This window comes from Vicugna pacos, chromosome 5 (genome assembly GCF_048564905.1).
Source record: "Vicugna pacos chromosome 5, VicPac4, whole genome shotgun sequence".
Classification (NCBI taxonomy): Eukaryota; Metazoa; Chordata; class Mammalia; order Artiodactyla; family Camelidae; genus Vicugna; species Vicugna pacos.
This window is the reverse complement of record NC_132991.1, coordinates 50,304,237-50,331,943: the sequence shown is the minus strand read 5'-3', so window position 1 is coordinate 50,331,943 and position 27,707 is coordinate 50,304,237. Positions and strand designations below refer to the sequence as shown.

The window sequence follows — 27,707 nt, the reverse complement described above, 5'->3', positions numbered from 1 at the left end:
CTCCGAGCCTGTGTTCCTAGTCACTGTTGCAGCCACCTCTGTTATAATCACAGTGCCATAGCTATTGATAACTGGTAATACTCATTCACGTTTAACCTTTAACCTGGATCTATCACAAGTGGTAGCCGACATATGAAAGTAACTCTGGTGAACATAGTACTATAATGAAAATGTTGAAAATCTTGTTTATTTGTTTTAAATATTTTCTTTGAACAGTATATTCAGTGTATATTTAAAATCATAACATTTTCTTGCTCAAAGAGAACTTACTGATCATCCAGTTATAGAATCATGGAATGTCAGGATTGGGAAGTACCTCAACAATCATCTAGACTAAGCACCTTCAGTCATCTAGACTAACCACTTTACCCATACTTAAATCCTCTTTATAGGAATGCTGCCAAGTACTTGCTAGGATGGATCTTGATCAGATTATTCTAATTCTATAGAGATTCAACATCTACAGGAGTTACCTTTACATATTTCTCTCAAGTTTTGATTTTTTTTAATTCAAATTTGGATTTTAGGTCAGTTCTTCCTAATTGTAGAAAAACTCATTTATATTGTAGAAGAAACATCAGAATGCAGAGACTTAATGACTTGCCAAAAATCACACAAATTAAGCTTATAAGTCTTCGTCACTTAGTAAATATGTGAGATCCTACAGTGAGTTTCTTGTCTCATTCCAGGTGTTGAAGAGATGGGTGAACAAAGGCCCAGTCCTTGCCCTTATGGGCTTTATACTGTAATGATCAAATGAATATTATAAATGCACAGTATGTTGGATATTCATGAGTGCTGTAGAACAGATAATGGAAAGAGTTAAGGCAGGGATGGAATGGGAAGGAGTGTGTGGCAGTGTTTTACACAATGGTAAGATAACATTTTACCAGAAATGATTGAAGTAAGGGCGAGGCCCTACAGACAGCTGATGAAAGAGCATTTTAAAAAGGATGTTTTAGACACAAGGAGCAGTAAGTGCAAAGGCCCTGAGGCAGGAGTGGACTCAGCATGTTGTGGATCAGTAAGGAGCGTAGTTGGGTGGAATTGTTTGAGAGAGCTTCAGAGGTTGGAGTCAGATCTTAGAGGACTGTAGGCCATGGTCAGGGCTTCAGTTCTGAATGAGAAGAAAAGCCATTGTTACATTCTGACTGAGGAGTGATGTGATGTGCATCACCTAACATTTTTAAAGTCCCTTTGTATTTAAAGCACTATGCTAGAATCTGCCATGTCAGTAAAAACAGTATTCTTGCTTTCTGGAAGTGTGCTGTCTAATGAAGGTAAGTTGTAAACAAGAATTATAATAAAAGCATAACTGAAATTAGGGCCATAAGTCAAGTATAAGCAGAGCTCTCTGGGTGGAAAAGGACCCTTTAGCTGTAATCAAAGGAATTAGTGAAGAGCTACAGAGTACTGAACCCAGAAAATCCGTTGATAGTCTCTTTCTAGTCAGAGTGAGTGAGCTTGTTAGGGAGCCTCTCCTCTCTTAATAGCTTTTTTAACTCAGTCACTTCACTCTTGAAAGGCTCTGATGGAGTAGAAACAAGGAGGCAGGCAGGGTCTTAGTAGATTTTTTGTTGTTGTTACTGGTCTTGAGATGATAAACATGTTAATAGTAGTGCAGGAATTTATTTATATAGCACATCAGCTACTCTAACATGCCCTTTATAAGGACATAATATGCTTCTAGATTAAGTATGTTCTTGTTGAAAACAATTTAAACCAGCACTCCACTTGAAGGAATGAAATTTTTAAAAAAATCATTCCTGTCAAGTAGTTGAAAGATCACTTGGTCTTGCAACTTTCAAATATGTAATATCTTTGGATTGTATGTTTTTTGTCTGTCTCAGTAAAATGTGAGAAAATTATGATTAAGTGTATTTTTAAGTACTCTAAAAGATAAATTTAGAGTATTTTATGCCATTAAGATCGCTGCACATGGTATTTGCAAGTTTCATTATTTTCTTTGTCTTAATACACAGATTGATTTAGTGTGCTTTGAAATACTAAATATGTTGTTTGTGTAAAACTTAATGTGTTTAACAAAATGATTGTTTAACCTGAGCCTCAAAGGTATAGATGCCAGTGACAAGAAAGTGCCAGATTATGGGTATGGCACACTTCTCTTGGCTCTAGTCCTGAGCAGAGAAGGCCCTTCCCTGGACAGCTCTGTGTGTCTTAGCTCCCCTTCCTGCAAGTTTCCATAGTGCATTGCTAGAGAGCCTGAGTTGCTGCCACTTCTCTAAAGACCAACAGATGGCTGCCCTAATAGGCTGGTCTTTCTTGGGCTTGTATCCTCCCTAAGTCATAGTGTTCTTTCTTACCTGATCCCACAACTAGCAATTAGATGTCAGATTTGCTTCCCCCAGCAAGTCTTTATGTGCTGTTGCTAATCCAGAAGTGATCATTGTATTGCCTCACCCTTTTTACCCACTAAAGAATGCTTAGTGAATCCTTTTTTTTTGTAATGCAAAATCCAAAAATAGAATACTGTAACATTTTTATTAATATATGTCACTTATAAAAAAAAACACTCTTTTTAAAGTGTATAATTCAGTGGTTTTCAGTATATTCACAAGGTTGTGCGACCCTCACTCTCTAATTCCAGAGCATTGTCATCAACCCTCAAAGAAATCATATACCCATTAGTAGTCACTCCTCATCCTATTCGCCCCTCCTCCCAGCCCTTGGCAGCCACTAATGGACTCTCTGTCTCTAGTGCCCATTTGTAAAATGGTATATGATATATGAGCTTGTGTATATGGCTTCTTTCACTTAGTGTAATGTTTTCAAGTTTTATCCGTGTTGTAGCATGTATTAATACTTCATTTCTTTTTATGGTTGAATAATGCTCTGTTGAATGGATTACCACATTTTGTTTTTCTGTTCATCAGTTGTTGGACATTTGGGTTGTTTCTGATTTTGGCTATTATGAATTATGCTGCTATGGACATTTGTGTGCAATTTTTTTGTATGGACATGTGTTTTGGTTTCCTTGTGTCTTGAACACTTCTCTGTTTCCTTTGGAAGTTCAGCTTCTGTCCCTGCCTACAGAGGCACCTGTTCTTCTAAATCTTTCACAATATCATCGTCATTCTTGTTACCTTACTGTTCTGTGTAGAACTGGATGTCACTTCTCCAAGATTCCTCTTGAGGTTAATGTGAATGCTTGGAGTGAGTAAGGGAGGATTAGTAAAATTCCCTGGACTGTTGAATTTAAATCTCAGGAAAGGGTCTGCTATTAACTTTTCCTATAATGTAGGTGATTGGGAGAACTTTGAGGAGAGATTTTACTACCAAATCCTTGACCTGCTGATAAGAAAACTACATTTTCTTCCACTGTGTTACAGGAGGGCAGTTGAGATCCTTGCATTAAGCTGATTTTATAAGTAAAACTAATATAATAATAATAATAATAATATAATAATAATAATAATAATAAAGCTATGTAGTTTTTGGTCTTAGGATTAAGTTTTTCCACATTGTTGCATTTTACTAGGGCAGTCTTCTAGGAAGTGTTTAGTCGGTGCTGGAATAATTGAATATGATATATAACAACACATTTTCCAACACTCAAGATAATATTTTGTTGAGAGGCTAGTGAGACTATTTGAATGTTGCTTCCATTTCTTCTCTTTTTCAAAAGAACTCCAAGAAGCTCATTTTTAATGGTTTAATAATAGCTTACCTGTTTTAAACTATCACTTCACAAACCTTATACTTCAAGCAGGAAGGAGAGACAAGAACTATATACACACTTGGCGGTCATTAGACTTCACTAGATCCCATTTTACAGATGAAGAAACTGAGAGGCTACTGAGACTGTTTGAATGTTGCTTTGATTTCTTCTCTTTTTAAAACATTGCTTTACATGGTTTTAGGGTAATTTTCCTTCGAAATTAGCTTATTAAATTGTCAGTGTTTCCTGAAATGAGAAAATAAATTGCTTGAGAAAACTGAGGATATGCTGAAGAATTTTCTTTATCGACAATGTAAACCAAACCAAGTGAGATTAATGCTGCTCCATTTATGATTCAGCTGTAAACTTTATTTAAGATTATGAAGAATAAAGTATGAAGCTTGTTTTAATACTCTGATTTTGTTTTATTTCAGTGAAAAGTGTAAGGCTAGAGGATTTACTGTGATTGTGGACGGCAGAAAATCACAGTGGAATGTGGTGAAAACAGTAGTCTTAATGCTACAGGTAATTTTATTTTTGACTATCAGGAAATGGTCTTATTTTACAGCAATAGATAAGGTGATAACAGCAAATGCATTTCATTTATTGGACTGTGCCCAGGCTTCTCAGGAGTGACCGAGTTCTGAAATGCACAGATCACTATTGGACTGTTTAAATTCAGTTTTTACAGGTTAGACTCTTGAGTGGTAAAATAATTTTCAGCCCCATACCAAAGGTTTTGAAAATGATCAAAAATAATTTGTCATGTTTAAGTAATTTAAGCAAGTAGGCAAGTGAGTCTCAGAGTGTGAGGGCAGAGGTTATGAGACCCACCTGGGAGCTTGTGCACACTGCAGTATCTGCCTCATCCCTCTTCTGTCCCTTGATACTATAGGCAGGGAGTAGGACTGGGTAAGTCTAATCTGAAAAAGCCTCTCAGGTGGTTCTGATAGGGTTCTCCTCTCTGTTCCCCTGTTTCCTCCGAAAATACCAGGAGTCATGATAGTCTTATATTTACATCTAATCTCGAAGAAATGTGCTGGAGAGCTGTGTCCTTGGAGCTTTAGCAGCTCACAAATAAGTATTCCACAAATAGCTGCGGATACAGAGCCCCTCATTTGGTCCTAGCCTTGTGTTTTATATTTCCTCATGCTCCTCACAGAATACTTCTGTGATCCCTTGCCTGTAGTAGGTACCTAGTAGATGTTTGTTGATTTATTGAGGGTATTGAGGATATTGTGATCTGAAGTAGAAAAATAAAACATTTGAGTGTTTGAAAGGGGGTAGATTGCTCTCATGTACCTGGGTTTCCTTAGAAGGGTTTGTACAGAAGGTAAGAGTTACATGAATTAAATAAAAGAGATTATCTAATTTAAATGAAAGAGAGTAGAAAGGGCATTCTTGGCATGGACTCTGACTTACTGATAGCTCAGAAATTAAGTGAATGCAGTGAAAGGAGCTGATGGCAGGCCAATTGGGGGAAATATGTTGGCTGTTAAGTGAATAGTAAACATTCAGTTAGGTAAATACCAGTGATTGAAAGAAAGGTCAAGAATTCTAAATGAATTGGGAAATAATTGGTAGCTGTTTTAGGATTCTGTGGAAAGGAATATAATTAAGAATTTTAAATGATAACTAAGGAGGATGATTCTTAATGGTTTATTTTTTTATTTGGGATGATTAGGAAAAAGGGATTCGAGGGATGGAAATGGTGATTTTAGTTTTTAGCTTTTAGTTTTAGTGCTTAGTGTGACTCAGGTCCTGTACTCAGCTTGCAATGTAAATGTGATCTCATTTAATTTCATCCTCCCAGACTTGAGAAGCAGGTTCTGTTATCCCCAAAGGTCAACTGAGGCTCAGGGATTTTACATAACTTACCCAGGTTCTCATGGTGAACATGGGAGAGAGTCACGAGTGGAATTCAGCACAACCTAAGCCCCAGGTGTAGGCTCTATCCTTTCCAAGTGTATATTTACCAAGTGGAATGTTTCCGAGGTGGGCCCCACATTATCTACTTATCATCTTGTTCTTAAATGGTTGGCCTAAACCTTCATCATTAGAATCACTCCTTTGGTTTGGAAAGGACATAGCTGCAGTGGATCAGTTTTTTAGGTAGCACAGGTTCATGTCCCATAGTAACTTTCTGTCAGATGTGTTCCCGGCACTTTTATATTCCAAACCCTGAAGATTAACTCTTCTCTGTAAAAGTTGTTAAGATAACTACTAGGTGAGAAATCCTTTCTATATTTAAATTGAAAGATTTTCTATCTTCCTCGTCAATGATAATAATTACTATAATTATGTAACTTATTATTCAGTAGTGCCAGTTATGGTCTAGAGTTTGTCAGTGAAGTTTTATTGTTTCCATGTTGTTGATGGTACTTTCACACTACAGCAACAGAATTAAAACAGTTGCAGCAGAATATCTGAAACGGTGTGGTGGAACTTTAGAATCAGATCTGGTTTCTATTCTAGCACCATCCTTTACAACTCTGTTCCCTTGGACAAATTACTTTAGTTCTCTGAAGCTCAATTCATTCTTCTGTAAAATTGGGAGAATGAGATCCACTTGTCGTGAGTTTGTTTATTCAACAAAGGTTTTGGAATATTTTCTATATGCCAGGTACTGCCATAGGCACTGGAGATACAGGAGTAACACGGTAGACAAGGTACCTGCTGTTGGGAAGCCTGTATTCTATGTGAGGAGTCAGACAGTAAGCAGTTAGGCAAATTACTAAATAATGTAACATCAGATCATGAATGCTATTAAGAAAAATACATTGTAAAAGGAAACTGAGCCAGATGTTGCTACTTTTAGGTAAGGGTGGTCAGGGAAGGTCTCTCTGAAGAGGGAATATTTGAGTAGAATCCTAAATAAACTGAGGAAGTAGTCCTTCTAGGCATAGGGCAAAGAACATTCCAGACAGAAGAGACATCAAAGGCAAAGTCCTGAGGTGGGAACACACTTGTCACATTTCAGGAGATGCCAGAAAGTCATCGTGGCTGGAGTGGAGAAGTGAGCTAAGAGGGGAGAGGTGTGAGATGAAGTCTGAGAGGTCATTAGGGCCCTGAGCTTGGAAGGCTATCTTGGCTTTGGTAAGAGGTTTGAATTTTGTTGTGAGCATGAGAAAATGTGAAGCAAGGAGGCCTGCTAAGAGGATATTTCAAAAGGCCGACTACTTTGGGGATGTTAACAATGCAGGTGGTAGAAATGTAAGATATCTTTTAAAGATGGATTCTGTGGGACTTGCTGGTAAAATATATGTGGAATGTTCATTAACTCAGTAAATGATAATTTTCATTCTTTAGGTGATATGAATAACCATACCTAGTAAATGTGAAATAGTATTTGTCAAAGATTAGCTTTGTCCTCTTCTTCAAGTTAATCACACAGAATCTTGGCTTCTTTATATAATGGCTGATAAACTTATTTTGTGAGAAAATTGCTTTTAAATTATTGGAAGAAATTCTCCAAGGTGATTGTGTTAGAAAAAATTTTTTCATATCATATAAAGGCCAAATTTAATAATTTCTCAGCTAAAAATTGTCTTGTGGTTTAAGTATATTCCTATTAGAGAGATTCAGTAAAACAAAAATAATTCACATGTACTGTCTGTATTACTTTGTCTTTTGAAACCTTTTCTGAATCAACTTATCTTTTAAGTATTTCTTTATTGCTATGTGTGTTTTGAATTTTGGAGTTATTTATCCTATTTTGTTATTTTAATTATTTTCCAAAGGTCTCTTAATTACTCTGCCTAATCATGAATATCTAATAATTTGTACTTTTAGTAAGTTATTCATTTACGTGTATAATTTATAATTACTTTTCTGTATTTTATAGAATGTTGTTCCAGCTGAAGTATCCCTTGTTTGTGTAGTGAAGCCAGATGAATTCTGGGATAAGAAAGTAACACATTTTTGTTTTTGGAAAGAAAAGGATAGACTTGGCTTTGAGGTAAATATACTCTATTAAAAAAAGCAGAAGTCTGTTATATCTTTAAAAACAGCAGTTTGCTGGAGTGATTTCGTCTGTTCTGCGTTGGATACTAAGCAATGCTTAAATCAGTGCCTAAGTAATGATTAATCTGCAGTTGAGGCAGGGAGAGTAATAGCTCACTGGTAGAGCATGTGCTTAGCATACATGAGGTCCTGGATTCAATCCTCGGTACCTCCCATTTAAAAAAATATATAGAGTCAACATTTCAGATATTTGTTGAATGAATTATGATTCTTTGTCAGAGACCACAAATGCTCTCTTATTTTCATCACTCTTTGTGAACTCTTGAATAAGTAGAACCTTTTTATTAAAAATATTTTTATTATGTTACATTATTACATAATGAGGGGGCATTTACCTAATACTTGGAAATCCTAAACATTTAGAAATTGAAGCTAGAGCCTATTTTGTATGATGTCATAATTATTTTTTAGTATCTGATTTGATTTTGATACATGAACACATTTTTCCATCCTTTCCTATTGACATTACAATCTCCCTCTTTTTGTGTGTGAAACATAATCCTTCAACAACACGTATTTCAACTGCACGTGTCCACTTAATAAGTGGATTTTTTCAGTAAATATATTGTCAGCCCTCTCTGTATTTTCAGTTTTAATATCTGCAGATGTGAAGGGCTGAATATATTCATTGTACTGTGCCGTTTTATGTAAGGGACTTGAGCATCCATGGGTTTTGGTATCTGCAGGGTATCCTGGGACCAGTTCCCTGCGGATACTGAGGGAGGACTGTACATCTTATTGTAGATCAGAAAGAAGTCCTAAGATGGAATATAAATTTAAATAAATTTGTTGTATTTTTCCTTCCACAATCTATTAATCCTAGATTCCTAGTAGGAGAATTGATAGATACTAAACAAAGTGTGGAGGCATTGAAGGGTACAAAGCCTAACCCACCCCTGTAGAATATAGAGCCTTCGGATGTTTACAGGAGTCAGACAATAGACTCATTTTGGACTTTACCATACTACATTAGTCATTTTTATTTTTAATAAAGTCAATGTCAGTGTGTTTTTGGTAGTGAGGAAAAGTTGCCAAGGTATCTCAGATAGATTTAAGAAAACCTAGTTAATTTTTAAGTGAGATAGCTTGAAATGTCTTAGAAATGTGTGACATTTTTCTTCATTTAAAAAGGTAAGTGCAATAAAATTCATCAGTTTTAATGTGCAGTTCTGAGAGTTCTGACCAATACAAACACATCTGTAACCATCATCACAATCAAGAAATGGGGGAACATCACATCACTCCAGAAGTTCTCTCATGGTCCTTTGTAGTCAGTTCCTTCTTCCATCTTCCTGACGACCACTGATCTGTTTTATGTCCCTGTGGTTTTGCCTTGTTCAGAATGCCATATAGGTGGAATGATAAAGTAGCTGACATTTTTAATCTGGCTTCTTTCACATAGGCATTTGCATTTGGGATTCACACATGTTGTTGGATGTATTGGTAGTTCCTTATTGCTGAATAGTAATCCATTTTGTAGATGTACCACAGTCTTTTTATTCATTCCCATTTGGCTACACAGTTGAGGGACATTTGGGGTTGTTTTAGATTTTGGTGATTACAGATGAAGTCACTATAATCATCTGTGTATAGGCTTTTATGTGAATTTTTACTTTAAGGGATAAAATACGTAGGAGTGGGATTGCTGGGTCATATGGTAAGTGTATGTTTGTTTAACTTTATAAGAAACTTCCAAATTGGCAGTTCCAAGGTGGCTGTATCATTTTGCATTCTTACCAGCAGTGTGTGAAAGTTCCAGTTGCATCTTTGTCAGCACTTAGTATTTCTTTGTTTTTGAATCATAGTTACTCGAGTAGGTGTGTACAGGTATCTCAGTATGGTTTTAACTTGCATTTCTCTAACGATTAATGATGTGAGTATATTTTTAAGTGTTTATTCGCCATCTGTGTATGTTTGGTGTTGGCTGTTCAACTCTGTCCATTTTTAAGGCTTTTTGTTTTCTTATTAGTGAATTTTGAGAGTTCTTTATGTATTTTGGATAGAAGTTCTTTATCAGATATGTCATTTGCAAGTACTGCATCTCAGTCTGCTTGCTTTTTCATTCTCTTAACCTCATTTTTTGAGGAGTTTTTAACATCTGATCAAGTCTAATTTTTAAATTTCCTTTTTATGAATCAGGCTTTTGGTATCATAGCTGAGAAATCTTTTGACTAACCCAAGGTCACAAAGATTTTCTTGTTTTGTTCAAGATGTTGTATAATATTAGGTTTTATATTTAGATCTGTAATCCATTTTGAGTTAGTATTTGTAAGTTATAGTCTAACAATATGTGTTTTATGACTTTGGGTACTTTAAGTTTGTTAAGATTTGGTTTTTGACGCAGTATATGGTTTATCTTGCTGACTCCTTCGTGCATATGTATTCTGTGTGCCCTGTTCATGTGTATCCCGCCCTTGTGGGTGAAGTTATCTGTAACTGTCAAGATTGTTCATAGTGTTGTTCAGGTCTTCTGTGTTCTTTGTAATATTCTGTTTATGTATTCTGTCAGTTACTGAAAGAGAAATATTGCACTCTCTGACTATAATTGTGGATGTGTTTCTCCTTTTGTTTCTATCAGTTTTTGCTTAATGTATTTTGAAGCTCTTTTACTGAGCTTATAAAAATTTAGGATCATTATGTCTTCTTTGTGAGTTGACCACTTTATCACTTCATTGTTAAATGTCTCTTCCTTATCCATGACAATATATCTGGTTCTGAAATATACATTGTCCAATACTACTCCAGCTTCTCCAGCTACTCCAGCTTCTTCTTTTTTGGGGTAGGGGAGAAGGGAGAGGTAATTAGGTTTATTTATTTACTTTTTTAGTGATAGTATTGGGAATTGAACCCAAGACCTTGTACATGCTAAGCACGTACTCTACCACTGAGCTACACCCTCCCCTCCCTACTCCAGCATCTTTTGATTGATGTTTGCATATTTTATCTTTTCCCTTACTACCTGTTTACCTGTTCTCTATTTATCTATCTGTTTCCTTACATTTAAAGTGGATTTCTTATAGATATAGTATATTTGGGTCTTGCTTTCATATCCACCCTAATAGTGTTTGTCTTTTCAGTGGTTTATAAGACCACTTGTATTTAATGTAATTATTAATATAGTTGGATTTAAATCTACCATCTTGCTAGATTTTATTTTTTTGTTCTTTTTCTGCCTTCTTTTAGATTGAGGATTTTTATTATTACATTTTTATTTTCGTTATTAACTTGTAATTTATATCTTAGTTTTTTTCCATGGGTTGCCATAGGTTTACAATATGGATTTTTAGTTAGTGAATTCTTATTTTCAAATCACCACTTGACATACGGTGGAAGTTACTTAAACAGTATATTTCTGATACTTTCCTTCATTATTTACATACATTTCACTTTTACTGTACTGTAAGCATACAATATATTGCTACTGTTTTTGCTATTGACAGTGTGTTGTCTTTTATAGAAATTAAAATAGTAAAAATGAATTTCATACTTACCTACACTTACGCCATTTCCAGTGTTCTTCATTTCTTTTCAGTTTTTTGGCTGGTATATTCCTTTTGCCTAAGGAACTTACCTTTAACATATCTTGCATTGTAGTTCTGTTGGCATTGAATTTTCTCAGCTTTTCTTTGCCTGAGAAAAAAATCTTTGTTTCTATTTCAGTTTTGAAAGATACTTTCATTGGGGATAGAATTTTTTTTCATTATTTGTTTAGTTCGTTCAGCACATTAAATATATCACACCATTGCCTTCTCATTTCCATGGTTTCTGAGAACTTTACTGTTATTTGTATCTTTGGTCCCCTGTGTGTTGTTGTTTGTTTCTTCCCCTTGGCCAGCTTCAAGATTTCCACTTTGTTTTTGGTTTTCAGAAGTTTTATAACATCTAGGCATGTTTTATTTGGTACTTATTCTGTTTGGTGTTCTCTGCACTTCTTGGATCTCTGTTTTGATGTCTGCATCAATTTTGGAAAATTCTTGAAGACATTTTCTTTTTAAATATTTCCTCTGCCCCATTTTATTTTTCTATTCCTTCTAGAACTCCACTTGAATGTATGTTAGACCATTTAAAAATTTCTCACCATTCTAGATTAGTGTTCTATTTCATTTCTAGCCTCTCTGTTTTTTTTTTTCTTTTGGTGTTTCAGTTTGGGTATTTTCTTCTGCTCTATTTTCAAGTTCACTGTTTCCTCGCTGTGTTGAGTTTATTGATGAGCCATTTGTAAATTCACTTCATCTCCATTATGTTACTGATTTGTAGCATTTCTCTTTGATTCTTCCTTACGGTTTCTGTATCTGATGAAATCCTCATCTGTTTTGCATGTTGTCTTGCAGTTTTTCCATGAGAACCTTTAGCATATATCATAGTTATCTTAAATTCCTTACCCAATAGTTCTAGTATCTGGTATGTCTTACTCTAGTTAGGTTGTTTGGTTTTACTCCTGACAGTAGGTTGTTTCCTTTCTTGCTTTTTATATGTTGAACATCTTGTTTAGGACTGAGAGAAATCGTATTTCTTCCTGCACATGGGCCCATCTTTTTAGCAGGGTAAGGGAAGGGCTGATTTAGTCTAGCCAGGAGTTGAATTGGCTTTGGCTTCTGTTGTTGCTCTTACTTTCCTCAGTGCGCCACAGGCTTCAAATTTCAAATTTCTCTGGAGTTACATTGTGTTGAAGATGGGGCTGATTTGCCAGAGAGCTTTTTTTTTTTAATTCAATGTTTGTCCTACCATCAGCTGTATATCTTTCCTCTGTACTTGTGCCTCAGAAAAGGTCTCTCTTTGCATTATTGACCCTCTCAGCAATAGACTGCTTTTACTTATTACTCAGTGTTTGTCGGTGGGGCACTTTCTGTTGCTCTGAGTTAGCCTCAGTCTGTGGCAGCTCTGTGACCATGGATCTGAGGGTAGGGCCCTCTTCCCCAGCTTTAGGGGGCCCGTGGTAGTCTGGGATCATAGTATGTTCCTGCCTCCACTGGGTTAGAGAGTTTTTCTTGCCGCTTCCTCCCAGCTGCAGTAGGGCTTTATTTGTGCTTTCTGGTCATTCAGGCTCGCTGACCTCCTTCAGGACAGAAGGCTTTGTTCTCTAGGGGAGGTAGAGCTGAAGAATCTAGTCTGTGCTTCAGCTTCGTCTTTCCACTGGTGATTGCTGTTCCCTCCCTCAGGTCTGTTTTGAAGTGTCTTATACTGCGTACCCCCCATCTCTCTCATGAGTCCTCAGGAGGCCTGTGGAAAAGAGCTTGCAAGTGAGTTTGAATTTTTATTGTGTCTTTGCGTCTCGTGGGTTCTGTGCTTTCACAATGAACCACATTTGGCCTTTAGCAATTCATTAAAAATTTTAACTGAATTCTTACCTGGCTTGTATCATGCCTGGTATTTTCCTCAGTAGGCAAGTGCTCTGGCTCCATTTTTCCTGTAAGGATGGTATTTCTGTAGATTTCAGGTTAATTGGTTTTCCTGTGGACTTAACTCTGATGGATTAAAGAAAACTTATTAATTTGCATTAGTTTGTTGTTGTTGTAAGGATTGGAGCAATACTCTTTCCAGCTTTCGACCTATCCTAAGCGGAAGCCAGATGATTTGTTTTGTTTTTCATTTTTATCTTGCAAATATTTGTCATTGGTTGACTTGACTGTGTTGTAGACTTACTAGAAGAGGTGTGCTGGCAGTGTAAGGGAAGGCAGCCCTGGCTGCTGGATTGCATTAGAAAAGATATTACCCTGATCGTTGCATGGGAAACTGCATCCCAGGGAAGAGAATCAAAAGTGTAGTGAAGGAAGAAAGTAAAAGCTGAAAGCAGTAGGCCTGGATATTGCCATGGTGAGGGAGTACTTCAGATAGGCAGGGAAGTCTGCCTTTCATGCCAGAGGCTTGCAGGAAGTGTTGCTCTGAGAGAATGCAGTGAACACAGGGTGGTGGTTCAGAAACTAATCCTGTGAACAATGGGTAGGAGCCAAGACCTCTTTTGTGAGGAGCCTGTCCCATCGTGTTTAAGTATAGGCATCTGCTCAGAAATGCTCTGCCTAGTTGAGTCTCATGCTGTATGAATTCATAGTGACTATATACTGTGTATCTTGGAGGATTAAAGTAGAAGACAGAATTCCCGTCTGCCTTGATCTGATGTCATAGATTGATGTTTTAAAACTCAAGTGTTAAAGTTCTTTATATCAATATATTTTCTTTGTAGACATTGAAGAGATTCAGCTAGACTATTTTCTCAAGTAAGCAAGCACTAGGCACTTAGTTAAAAGCCTAATGTCCTAATCAGATGAGTATAGTTTCAAGTGCTGGCTAATATTCTGCCAAACATATTCAGCTTTAAGGGGCAGTTCAACACCAGCCATTAAATGATACTTAGAGCAATATATAATTAAATTCGGTATAGATGTTTAATTAATAGTTATTTTTCTTGATGTTATTTTGGATCATTTGGGTTGTTATAATTAAGCCTCTGTTTTGTATGTATTCTAAGTAATTTTTAAAGGGTAACTTTATTATGAGTACTGTTCTTGTAAGCAAAAATTTGTGTTTTATTTTATAGAATTATTCACAAAAAAGATTTATTATCAGCTGTCCACAATATTCATCAAAGAAACACCAAGTCATCATTTTAAAGACAACCTGTTCCCACAATTTCACATTTTCTTGCCTTTGATCCTTCCTAAATTTTTTCTTCTAGATGACCTTCCTCCTCTTCACTTCCCTAATGTTTTCCATCAGCCACTGAATATTCATCTCTCATTGGTCACCTGAATAATTCTTTGTATATCCTTCCTATCTCTGAAATAGATACCTTCTTGTTTAGTTTCCTTTTTAGCAACTCAGATATTCCAGTACTTTCTGATCTTCAGCAGCATTGTACCAAGTGGCTTTGATACTTTTTGCTGGTTAGATGATATAATTAACCTAATGATAAGGTAAAATTTAAGCAGTACTAACATTAATCTTATCCTCAAATTGGGAGACTAGTAATCAAGAGGATCTCACCTTCTGATTCTTTATTGCCATTCATGAGTATAAGTGGTTTTTTGTTTGTTTGTTTTTACTGGTATTGATAACCAGCCACCATTCTAAATTTTTTTCTTTATCTCTTATTACTGCATCTGATCCTGTTCTTTTGAGACCATGGTAATGTTAGGATTCAGGACCAAAGACTTCCTTCATGTTTCTGTCCAGAACAGTTCTGGCTCCATCTATTCTGACTTCTTTTTAGTTTGCAGAAAGTTATTTTCTTCAGTGAGAAAAATATCCCCCAACAAACAGATACAAGCAGACATACACATTGAAATAGTATGTATATAACATACAACACACATATGAATCTGCACTAAGCACACAATGATACATACAAAGATGCATTTTCATTCCAGATCTTGCACACAAATTGTTAGCATAAGTAAAACAAAAAATAAAACATCTGAGTGCCTGTCCAGTGAAAGCTTCAGTCAGTCTTAGGTTCTTTGGAAATGTTTTATTAGGAAAGGGTAAGTGTTCTAGTTACAGATGGAAGAATAGGAGTAAAAGAGAAATAGGTTTTGAATCTTTCTGTAAGTTAGATTCCAGACTAAAAACTTTCACAAATCTTTTGACTAAAGACCATATGGTAAATACCTTTCTCCTCAAATTTGTTGAGCAATGGTATGTGCTAGTTAATAAACTATTGTGGTTTAGTAATTTAATTTGTCTTGTCTTAACCTCTCTAACATATATAAAATAAAGGAAAAAGTAATATTTATATAGGACTTTACTATTTTAAAAATGTCATGTTATTTCCTTTGAAAGGACTTGGCAGGAATGATCTTTTTCCCTCCTCTTTATAATTCCACTGTTTTATTCTTGTTCCCTTTGTGCTTGTACGGTTTCAGATTTCCTTGGAGATAAATCTGAAATTTAGATTTTTGCTTATTCAAGCGTATCTACTTTGAATGTAACTGATAAATCTTTTCTTCAAGAGTTTAATTGTGTCCATACATATTAGAATATTCATAGAGATGAGTATTTGAAGATAATTAACAGTTACTTACCAGGTAAAAATTAGAATATGATCCCCACCCACCACATTCTTGAATAGATAAGATAAAGCTTATGTTGAAGTGTGATTTTCATAAGGATAAAATCATGATTCTCATGTAAATATAAAATAAGTGTAAGTCAAACATATGCAACTCATTAATGAAGTTGTCAGTAATTTGTGAGGTATGATTCAATCCCTACAGAGGTTAGTACCTATTAATTAGTCTGTAGAAAGTCAAAGGTACAGGCTCAGCACTGCATGGAAGAACATCCAGTAATACCTTTGCCCATTCCTAAGATTTAGATAGTTTTTCTAACATGTGAATTAATATTTTTTTATAGGAGGAGATTTTGTAAAATTTGAATCTGGATATTAGTGACATACTGAACACTTATATCACTGCAGAATAATAGAAGCTACTTTTTTTAATGTGTTTTGTTTTTTAATTTTTAATTTTTTTTGGTGAGGGGCGGTAATTAGGTTTGTTTGTTTATTTTTAGAGGAGGTACTGGGGATTGAACCCAGGACCTCATGCATGCTAAGCATGTGCTCTACTGCTTGAGCTATACCCTCCACCCTTAGAAGCTACTTTTTGAAGTTAGATTTTTAAAATTTTTCTTATCTCTCTTTAAACTTTGAATTCCAAGACTGGACTATTGTTATTAGTGTTTCCCCACGTGATTTTCCAAATTGTTAAATCCTTAAAGGAAGAATCATATTTTAAAACATTCCCCTTTTTAAAAATATAAGTAATTTTTTTCATTTCAAGTACATTAGTTGTTCTCTGTACTTTTGATCTTAGTTTTGTTTTTGTTTTAAGATTCCACATTTTAAAAGAGATGCTGTTTATGTCTTTCTCCTGACTTAACTCACTTGGCATAATGCCTTCAGAGTCCATCTGTGTCCTCACAAAAGGCAAGACTTCATACCTTTTTTATGACTGACTATTATTCTATCACACACATGCACGCACGCATGCACGCACACACATTAATCACAGTTTCTTTTTCCTTTCATCCATTGATGGACACTTAGGTTGTTTCCATATCTTTGCTGTTGTAAATAATGCTGTGATGCTGCAGTGAACATGGGGGTCCTTGTATCTTTTGGAAGTGGTGTTTTTATTTCTTCAGATAAATACCCAGAGATGGAATTGTTGACTCACATGGTAGTTCAGCTTTTAATTTTTGGAGGAAACTGTACTGTTTTTCATGGTGGCTGTACCAATATGCATTCCCACCAACAGTGCACAAAGGCTCCGTTTTCTCCACACTCTCACCGACGCTTGTTATTTCTTATCTTTTTTGATAATAGCCGTTCTAACAAGTGTGAGATTATATCTCGTTGTGGTTTTAATTTGCATTTCCCTGATGATTAATGATATTGAGCATCAACTGTATGTCTTCTTTGGAAAATGTATTCAGATTTTCTGCCCATTTTTTAATAGATTGGAGGGTTTTTTGTTATTGAGCTGTATGAGGTCTTTATACTTTTTAGATATTAGTTCTTTATCAGATAAATGGTTTCCAAATATTTTCTCTCATTTAGTCGATTGTCTTCTCATTTGTTGATGGTTTCCTTTGCTGTGCAGAAGTTTTTTATTATGATGTAACCCCACTTAATTTATTTTTGCTTTTGTTGCTTTTGCTTTTGGTGTCAGATTTTTAAAAAAAATCATTGCCAAGGCCTCTGGGGAGCTTGCAGTTTGTGTTTTCTTGTAGGAGTTTTATGGTTTCAGGACTTACATTCAGATATTTACACCATTTTGAGTTAAGTTTAATTGAGTTTAAAGTCTTTTTAATTATTAGTTAACGAGTCAGTTGGAGATCTGTCATTCAAGATTTATCACTCAGCTAGAAATCATAACCAGTATGGTGGTTTTATTTCAAATGAAACACTGGTCAATAACAGCACAAGATTCATTGGTATTTGTTATATATAACAACTTAATAAGGAGCATAAGAATGATAATAATTTTGAAAATTTTCCTCAAGACGGTTATCCCCAGATGTATAAATTATACTCATTTTATCAAAATTGTTGTTTCAGTATCATTATGTCTTTAGTATGCTAAAAATTATGGTAAAAATGATAGTATATAATGTTATTAAATCAATTTGGATGTTTAGTTATGAGGAATTAAAAGACTATACACAATCAGAGTTGTCTTTCAGGCCAGGCTTGCAAACCTTTTTTCGTGTATAGTTGCTCAAAAAGAAACATAAAAATTACAAAAATAAATGAGTTGGATTTTTGTAAAATATAAAAGTTAAATTTTAAAAATCAGATTATAAAAATAGTTCTCTTTTTATGGGATAATGCCATTTTCCATCCTAATTTACATGTAGTCTTCTTTTTTTTCCAATTTACACATAGTCTTAAAATCCAATATGAAAGTAGATAATTTTAAAATTCTGTGTCTTACATAACTATTTTAAAATTAAAGATTATGTATTCTATTTGTTAGGTGGAAAAAGCCGAAATTGGTCTTTCTTTTTACTTTGGTATAGTATGTTAAGATGGTATTATGAAGTTGACTTTAATTCAGTACTTTATAATAGTTTAGTAAATTCCTGTTTTAGGCTTAAAATAAGCTCATTGCATACCTATTCTATATTATGTTCTGGAAGAAATGATAAAATACTGTAGAATGTTAGGAGATTTTCATTACTGGGAAATACTGCTTAAGTGATGTGGTGAACTACTGTAAAATGTTCAGTACCTTTGAAAAATAAAGTATTTTTTGAAAAATCAGATGTTGAGTTCATGGTTCCATCATCTTCATAAGTAAGGAATTGTTTGATTTTTAAGGAGATTGGGCTTTTAAGCTAGAACATGGTCTTTGTATCAGTTAATCACTTAATTAGAGTAGATGACAATATCAGTAAATATTTGAAAGTTTTATAGAAGATAGTGAAGAACTGACTATAGTGTGTTTAAAGTAACATTCCAATACTATTATGTACGCTTGTGTCTTTTTGTACTTTTAGTATTTTTGCTCTAATTCAGTGATTTTTTTAAATTTGCTCTATTTCTTATGCATCAAGTAGTCACTTAACTAAAGATTTTCACAGCTTTTTCTGTAGCTTTGGAAAATACTTCTTTAGAATTTTCAGCAATTATGTCATTATTTTGTGTTTTCGTGTTTTGAATCATAGGGTGAAAAGGGGTCAGACATAATATATGTGACTTCAGTGTGATCTTATTTTCTAACCTTGCTTTTAATTTTGGTAGATTGCTTTAGGGGACTGGTTGTGTGTGTGTGTGTGTGTTTTCCCCAAATGGAGGTACTTGAGTTTGAACCCAGGACCTTGGGCATGCTAAGCATGTGCTCTACCACTGAGTTATATCCCCACCCACCCTGGATTTTTTTTTTCAAATTATTATTTTTTCCCTCTTTGCCAGGTAATTAAAACATTTCCCATAAGATAAAACAACTCCCTGATTTATATTGCTCTATGTTCAAACTTTTATACAGATTTGCTGTATTAAGGGCTTCTTTAAGAACTATAACAGAAAGGAATATAGGAAATCTTAGCTAGTATTTTGTAACTTAAAAAGCTGTAATGAGCACTTTAGAGAAAATCACCTAGTATGGGGTTCCAAATTTGTTTTTCCACATTGACTCTGAATGTGTCAGTTTTCTCTCTCTCTTTTTTTAATGCAGATCATTTGTGTTCTAATATGTTTCTGTGCTTTTCTAACTTCCAGAAATCTCTCTGCAGTTTCCTTTTTTAGCACTCTTTATTTTACTTTAGGCCTAAGTTTCTCACCCTCCCACTCCCAGGAAAACATAGTATCTTATTTTTGCTTGTGTGTTTGAACTTGCTCCTTTTTTTTTTCTTTTCTTGAAATCACATCCCTCTGTGACACTTGGTGTCACTTACAATGGAGTTGAATTGTCTGTCTCTTTAAACTTGGTTTGTTCTCTTAGAAGCAGTTGTCTGTGGTTTGTATGATGCATTCTGGCAAGTGGTGTCATTTTCCAAATGCATGTGAATAGTTACTTTCCTTTGTAAACAGAATGTACTTTCACTGTGCATTGGGAGGAGGGCTTCTCTTTCCTCTTTAGGATGCCATTCCTCACTCACTTCAAAAAGGTGATTCTTAGGTGTATAGCGTTTTCATACAGTAAGATTCTTTCCTGTTATTACAAGATCTTCCTAAAAGTTGTTTCTCTCGTTCTTTTTGAAACATACATTATCCAATAACATAGAAACAGTTATGGCTGATTTGCCAGCCTCCTCTGCAGTTTCTCCTCGCTCTCACTCTCTCAAGTAAAGATGAGATTATTGCAGTGGAAACTGAGGTGCTTCACCCAGTAGATAGTTCTCTAAATTGTTAAATTGAAATGGTGGTGGTTTTGAGTCAGTTGACTGTTTAAATTACTATTTTTTTTTCACATAAAGTATCTTAAAAGCTAAATAATACCTGGTGTACAATTCTGTGTATCTACATGGCAAATCTACTATTTTCACTTTGAATAGCCATTAGTGAATTTTATGAGAATATGGATTCTATAAAATTTTTGTAATGATGGAGAAAATTCACTTTATGCAGATCTCTGTAATTATGATGTTCCCTTGTTTATATGTTTTGTGTAAGTAAAAATATCATAATAGCAATAATCCTAGCCAACTTTAAAAAAATTGTATTTAGTAAGGGATAGTAAATTCTCAAATATATTTTATGTCAAATTATATTTTATGGAAGGAAGTGAATCTGTGATATTTATATTTAAGTTGATTTTAGGAAAAAAGAACTTGTAAGAGGAGTATTCAGATGTAAATAAACTTTTGCCATACATAACTGAAAAACTGAATTTTCCATTTGGCTTACTAAACTTGAAATCCATTGCTAATGACTTTAATGTATTCAGGAACTGAAATATAGAAAGGTTTATATAATGAGATTAACCAGAGTGGGTAGAAAGTGACAAGTGCCCTTTATTGGGCAGGTCACAAGTCATATATTAGAGAGAATGGTCCAAATTAAATGTATACAATGACAGCTCATTAAAATTGTGTCCTCTTAGAGCCTAAAGAGACATCAGAGAGAGTTTAATGCAGCTGCCTTCTTTGGCACATTGGGGAAATATGCCTGGAGTGAATTCCTTTAGATTGACTTCTACAAGTCCATGAATTTATGGCAGAGCTAAGGCACAGACCTGGAATGGTTGGCTCCTGGCTTAGTATCCTTCCATTTGTAATATAACAATGTTTAACCTAGGAAAGGAATTTAGAAATCATTTGGGATATTCTAGTAAAGCTTTGACCCTCTCTTCTATTACCACCAAAGGGACAACAACATTTAGATTTAGTTAGAGTATTTTCAGCAAACATTTTAGAAACAAACCAAAAAACTTTAATCTACTTCATTTTATGAAAGCATTGTACAACTCTCTCTGGAATAGTGCAGAAATAAAAAGCTCACTTACTTTGTAGAAGCATAACTTATTTATCTTCATATTCCCAGCTCTAGAGTACATAGATTCTAATAAATAATACTTCTAATAAATAAATTTATCTTCCACTAAATAATGAATGTTGAATATTATTAAAATGGTAAGTTTATAAGGTGCATGGTAGCAGTTTTCCAAAAGATGTTTTTTCAGTATTTAAATTGAATATTGTGCCAAATAAGGAGAGCAGACTAGAAGAGCAGAAGGACCATTCATTATGTTTTACATCTGTCAAGTTTTCTTTTCAGTCATCTTTTCAGGAGAGAGTACTCTGGAAATGTTCTCTTTTCAGATATGAATTGACACTCAATTTAGCTAGTAGTTTATTTCCTCAAGGAGTTAATACATATTTTATTTCATTGTAAATATATATCTAGTTAATCAATTGCCAGACATTTTTGGAGCAGGAAGAGTCCCTCCGTGAAATCTGTCTGTGTTTAGTTTTCCTAGTGTGAAAGTATCTGTCTTGATCCCAAGAGAGGAGTTGGTGGCAGATTAAATGGTTTCTATGGTCTAACTTCACTTACTGTTTAATGATTAACATCATGCCTGTTTCTAACAACTAGTCTAAAGAAGTTACATTAAACAAGAGGGTAAAATGAAGGCCCTCTGTGACAAATTTTTCACTAATGGAAGATGATTTTCTGTGTTCTTTTTATTCTGTTTGTTTTAAATTAGCTCCCATTATTACCTAAACAGGGAAACAGTGAAATTCAGATACACTCAACTCTTCATACTGGAAATAGCATTCAGCTGTCTTTTAAAATAGATATGCATAATGTAGTGTGCTGTTATTAAACTAACCAAAAGTATAATTTGCTGTTCTATTTTTTTTTTAATGGAAAAATAAGAGGCACATGAACTCCCTCTGCTTTCCTGTCATCTCTGCCTCCGGATTTTCCATTTTTCTCTAACCTCCTTGCTTGTTGCCTCAGAAGAGTTACCTTTTCTTCAGTCTGAAGTTGAAAGCTCAGGGTGCCCCTTCTGTCAGTCATTGCCTTCTTCTGTTGATTCTTTGTTTTTAGTATTTTAATGTAGTATTTAGTACATATTCTTTAAAAAATGTGTATGTATAACATGAAGCTTAATAATAAAACAAACACTTGGATACCCACAACCCAACCTAAGAACCCAGATAGCAATACCTTGAAATAGATTTGAGTGCCCCTCCCTGATCTCATTTACCTACAGTCCATCCCTTAGTACCTGACTTATTTGTGCCTGTCCATCTTTTGTTCATGTTCTCGTTCTGTGTGTGTGTATTAAAAACATAAATGAGAACAGGACAAAATTTTTAGAAAAATAGGGAATGTTTATCTTTTATTATTCTTTTATATTTATTTCTATAGAGTTACCATTTAAGGGTATTATTTATTCCTGAATAATGTATTTAATTTCACTTAATTTTGGCTTTATAAAAATAGGATCATGATTTTAGTCTTCAGTGACTTGCTTTCTCTCACTCATCATTATATGTTTGATTCATGCTATTCTTGTGGTAGTTGTAGTTGATTCATTTTCACTGCTGAATGTTATTCCATTCTGTGGATAAAAACAATTTACTTGTTCTCCTGTTGATGGACATTCGTGTTGTTTCTAATTATTTTGCCATTATGCATGATACTTATAAACGGTCATATATGTCTCCTTATAAATATGTGTAAGATTTTTCTGTTTGCAGAATATTCAGGCATAGGTTATAGAAATGCTCAAATTTTCAAGATAATGCCATACTGTTTTCCAAAGAGGTGTTCTAATTTATATATCCACTTACAGTGTGTAAGAATTCATGCTGCCCAATAGCCTTGCTAACACCTGATACTGGCTCAGTCTGGATATTTATGAGTCATTGTGGCTTTTTCTTTTCTCAAAGTGTTGTTGGGTATCAGTGTTTTTCTAGTCTCATCAAATGAGTTGGAGTGCTTCTTCCATTTCTGTTCTCTGGAAGCATTTGTTTAAGATTGAAATGATGGTTTTTGATACTGACTGATTAAAGTATAGTTGATGTACGTTGTTATATTAGTTTCAGCTGTACAACGTAGTGATTTAGTATTTTTATAGATTATACTCCATTCAAAGTTATTACAAAACAATGGTTCTAAGTCCCTGTGTTGTACAATATATCCTTGTTGCTTATCTATTTTGTACATAGTAATTTGTATCTCTAATTCCATACCCCAGTCTTGCCCCTCTCCCCGCTGGTAACTGCTAGTTTACTCTCTATATCTGTGAGTCTGTTTCTGTTTTGCTATATACATTTGTTTGTTCTATTTTTTTAGATTTGACAAATAGGTGATATCATATAATACATGTTTTCTCTGTCTGACTTACTTCACTAAGTATAGTCATCTCTTGATCCATCTATGTTACTACAAATGGCAGAATTTGACTCTTTTTAATGACTAAGTAATATTCCAGTTTGTAAAAATTTATACATATATATAAAATATTTGTATATACACATGCACACACGTACATATATGTCTGTATATACACACACACCCACACACCACATCTTTATCCATTTGTCTGTTGATGGACAATTGGGTTGCTTCCTTATCTTGGCTATTATAAATAGTGTTGCTGTCAACATTGGGATGCATGTATCTTTTTAAATTAGTGTTTGTGTTTTTTTCTGGATATATACCCAGGAGTGGAATTGCTGGGTTATATGGTAGTTCTGTTTTTAGTGGGTTTTTTTTGAGAAACCTTCCTTCTGTTTTCCACAGTTGCTACACCAACTTAACATTCCCACCAGCAGTGTACCAGGGTTCCTTTTTCTCCACATCCTCACCAACATTTGTTATTTGTGGTCTTTCTGATGATAGCCATTCTGACAGGTGTGAAGTGATAATGTCATTGTGGTTTTGATTTGCATTTCTCTGATGATTAGCAAAATTGAGCATCTTTTCATATGTCTGACCATCTGTATGCCTTTAGAAAAATGTCTGTTCAGGTCTTCTGCCCATTTTTAAGGTTATGCCAGAGATCCCTTAATCTGTTTTCATTTTTAAAAATTAGTTTTTCTTTTGGTTTTTCTGACTAGGTGATTTCCTTTATCTGTGCATTCCTGTGTATCAATCTGCTGTTCATTTCTTCTAGTTTTTTTTTTTTTAATTTCAGTTATTGAATTACTCATTTCTAAGTGGGTTTTTTTCTTTTTTCTACTTCCTTGTTGAGTTTCTCACTGTGTTCATCTATTCTTTTCCCTAACTCGGTTAACATTCTTATTACTAATGCTTTGATTTCTTTATCTGGCAAATTGTTTATTTCTGTCCCACTGTTTTTTCCGGCTTCTTCTCTTGCTTTTTCAGTTGAGACCAGTTTTTCTGCCTTTTCATTTTGCTTAACTTTATCTGTCTCTATGAATTTAGGTGAAACAGTTACCTATTGGGTCTTGAAGGGGTGCCTTATGTGGGAACATTCCTGTACAGAATGCATATGCCCAGTGCCTTTGGTGAGAGCTGAATTTGACATGGATGTGGATCCTATCTTTCCTCAGAGTGGCCGCTATCACTTTGGTAGGAGGTGGGGCTGGAAGTGGAAAGACTAGAACTGCAGTCAGGTGTGAGGTGAGGCTTCTTTGCTAAGTGGCCATCATCGCCCTTTCAGGGGTGGGGTCTGATCCCATTTTGATGGAGAAGAAGCCCTAAGGGTCAGGCTTGAGCTGGCTCTGTTCCCTTTAAGTGTGTACTTTCCCCAATCCCAACATCATGACCATTGACCCAGAGTGGAGGAGTGGTGAAGCAAGTGGGGTCTGTGTGTACTCTCGGCTTATGTGGCCTGCAGACAGAGGTCTGAGCAGTGGAGTACTCTGCAGGCATCAGCAGTTGTTTCTCTCTCTCTGCTCAGATACAGCCTAAGATCCAGGTCTGCTTTGCCACTTACAGCCAATCACTGCCCCCAGCTTCTGCCTCCATTGTCTTGTTGTGGAGCTGCACCACAAGGCAGGCAGGGCACATGTGGACTCTCACTGTGTATCAGGGAGTGAGCTGTGGTGGAGTGGCCACCTTAGAGTTCTGGGCTGCTTCTGATGTGCTGCCTGGATATGTGCCAACAGTGGCTGCTGCTACTCTGGGACCAAGTTGCCTATGCATCTCACAGCTGAGCTTTCTCCCGGTCATGGCACCCCTAGATCCAGTGCCACCCCCAGGACTTGTCACCCAGTCTGTGGCTTGAACTGCTCACACTCCCCAGGATGGGTCTCCACCCATAAAATCTCTTCTTTCCTCTGCATCTCCTCCCAGGGATACAGGTCCTGACTTGATCTCTCCTCTTCCCTTCCTACCTAATTACATGTGGATCTTTCTTACAGCCTTTCTTGTACAGGAGTCTTTGCCGATTTCCAGTGAGAATTGTTCTACATGCGGATATATTTTTGATATGTTAATACTGGGGAGATGAGTTCCATGTATTCCTGCTTGGCCATCTTGATTGATCCTTTGTTCTTTGATTTTTAAAACTCACTTGTAAGTTGAATGGGCCTAGCATTTTCTTTCTGGAAAGATTTTTTTTTAAAGAGAGATTTTTATGTATCTTAGTTTTTTAGTATTCTTATTATAAGGAGTTATGAACACATAAAAAAGTAAACAATATTACAATTAAATCCATGTATCCCTATATCCATTTCCAACAACCATCAATGCATGGTCCATCCTGCCCCATCCTTACCCCTATCCACTTCCCCCAAGGAAGACTTGGGACATTATAGTGAAGGAAATTTAAGACATTTAAGTTTATCTGGAAAGTTTTCTAAAAAATAGCCCAATACCATTATCATTAATAATAATAATAATATCATAAATAATACCTTAAACAATTCCTTATTATCAAAGAGACACTTGGTTTCAAATATCTAGTTATTTGGTGAATGTCATAAAAGGATTTGATCATATATAAAATATTCTATATAAATAATACATTTTAAATTGTATTCATAAATTTATACATAAATTATGAATGCACACAAGATTGATAGATTTGAATCAGGATCCAGATATTGTCCACATATTGTGGTTGGTTTGAGATGTCTTTCCAAGTAGATAAGTTTTAAAAATCTTCTTAATGATTTCTGATTTGGTTGATTATTGATTTCTAACTTAATTTCATTGTGGTGGTAGAATGTTATGAGTTATTTTCTTTGAAATGTACATAAAGATTTTCTTTATGACCTGATACACAGTTAAGTTTTTAGATATTTTTGGCTTGAAAAAAGTGTGTAATTCTCTTATTATTGGTTGTGGGATTTTGTATTAGTCCATTAAATTAAGCTTTTTAATCTTAATTTTTCTTTCTCTTGCACATTTTTTTTCCTTTAAGAGACCATGATGTGTGTTTTGTAGGGTTTTTCCTTTTAGTGAGCATCCCTGTGGTGTAATTTAACGTATTATTCTGCTTTTTCAAATCTCTGTATTTCCGTGAATTAGGTGATTATATTCAGATTTGATTTTCTTTTTCCAAGGCTGTTCATTGGTGTTGATGTTTCTTTGATCATGAGGTTCGTAATAGTTATGTTTTTCGTGAAGTTAGTAGCCATTGATGTTCAGTTCCTAGATCCCTTAGTTTATTAAAGAGTTTAAATTGGCATGCAAATTGTTACATCTTTGGCCAGTGGAAGCCTTTTCAGGACCTTTTGGCACAACCCCAATGTCTTGGATGGCTTTCTTGATATCTGGATAAGATGTTCCAGGCTCATCATGGGTATTTCCAGCCCCATACCTGGAATTGGCCTTTTCTCTGAAGAGCATTGATTCCTTTAGTGGGAAATGGTATTTGAAGACAATAATCTGGATGCTACTAGGAGTATGCATTGGTCATTGTTTCTAAACATTTCAGTGGACAGAACTAGAAAATTTATGTTACGTGTGTGTGTGTGTGTGTGTGTGTTTATGTAAGATGATGACTTCAGTTCAAACTGAAGACCATAAGGGTAACTTTTTCCCTCTTAAATCTTCCTTCTCAAGAATTCTGTTTTCTCTAGGGCATCAGGGATAGCACAATAAGAATACCCTGTATTAGTCATTTGCTGTCTCTTCATTAAGTGATTCCTCAATAGCAGTATTAAAACTACCACTAGCAGTATGATGACTGAAAATGGAAAGAATCTAGTGATTCAGTTCACTTCATTGATTTATAGGTGTTCTGTTTTTTGTCAGTTTTGAAAATTACCTTTTTTTTTTGTAGGAACTTGTTCATTTCTTCTAAATTGACATAGTTATTGACAAGAGATTGTCCTGTTCCGTATTATCTTTTAAACCACTACTGTCAGTGTAGCCATATTCTTTTTATTCTTACTGTTAGATATTCGTGCCTTTCTTTTCTTCTTACTTTGTCTTATCAGAACTTTGTTGATTTTATTTTAGTCTTCAAGGAACAAGTTTTGGCTTTATTAATTTCTTAATTTCTCACCTTTTTTCTCTTTTATTTGGATTTGTTCTATTGTTCTCCTCCCACCCTCTGCCCCCTAACTTCTTAGGTAGGTCACTTAGCTCATACTGATCAGCCTCTCTTTTCTAACATGAACATTTAAGGCTCTT

At 35.0% G+C, this 27,707-nt stretch overlaps 1 protein-coding gene across 7 annotated transcripts in view; it reads left to right on the top strand.

The window, feature by feature from the left end:
* The window catches only part of SESTD1 (SEC14 and spectrin domain containing 1), a 222,665-nt gene that overhangs the window by 157,925 nt on the left and 37,033 nt on the right, over window positions 1–27,707 (top strand). For all 7 annotated transcript variants that reach the window (XM_072961233.1, XM_072961234.1, XM_072961235.1 and 4 more), the window contains 2 exons: window positions 4,114–4,204; window positions 7,524–7,637. In XM_072961233.1, coding sequence (XP_072817334.1) covers window positions 4,114–4,204; window positions 7,524–7,637 — 205 coding nt within the window. The remainder of the gene's footprint in view (window positions 1–4,113; window positions 4,205–7,523; window positions 7,638–27,707) is intronic.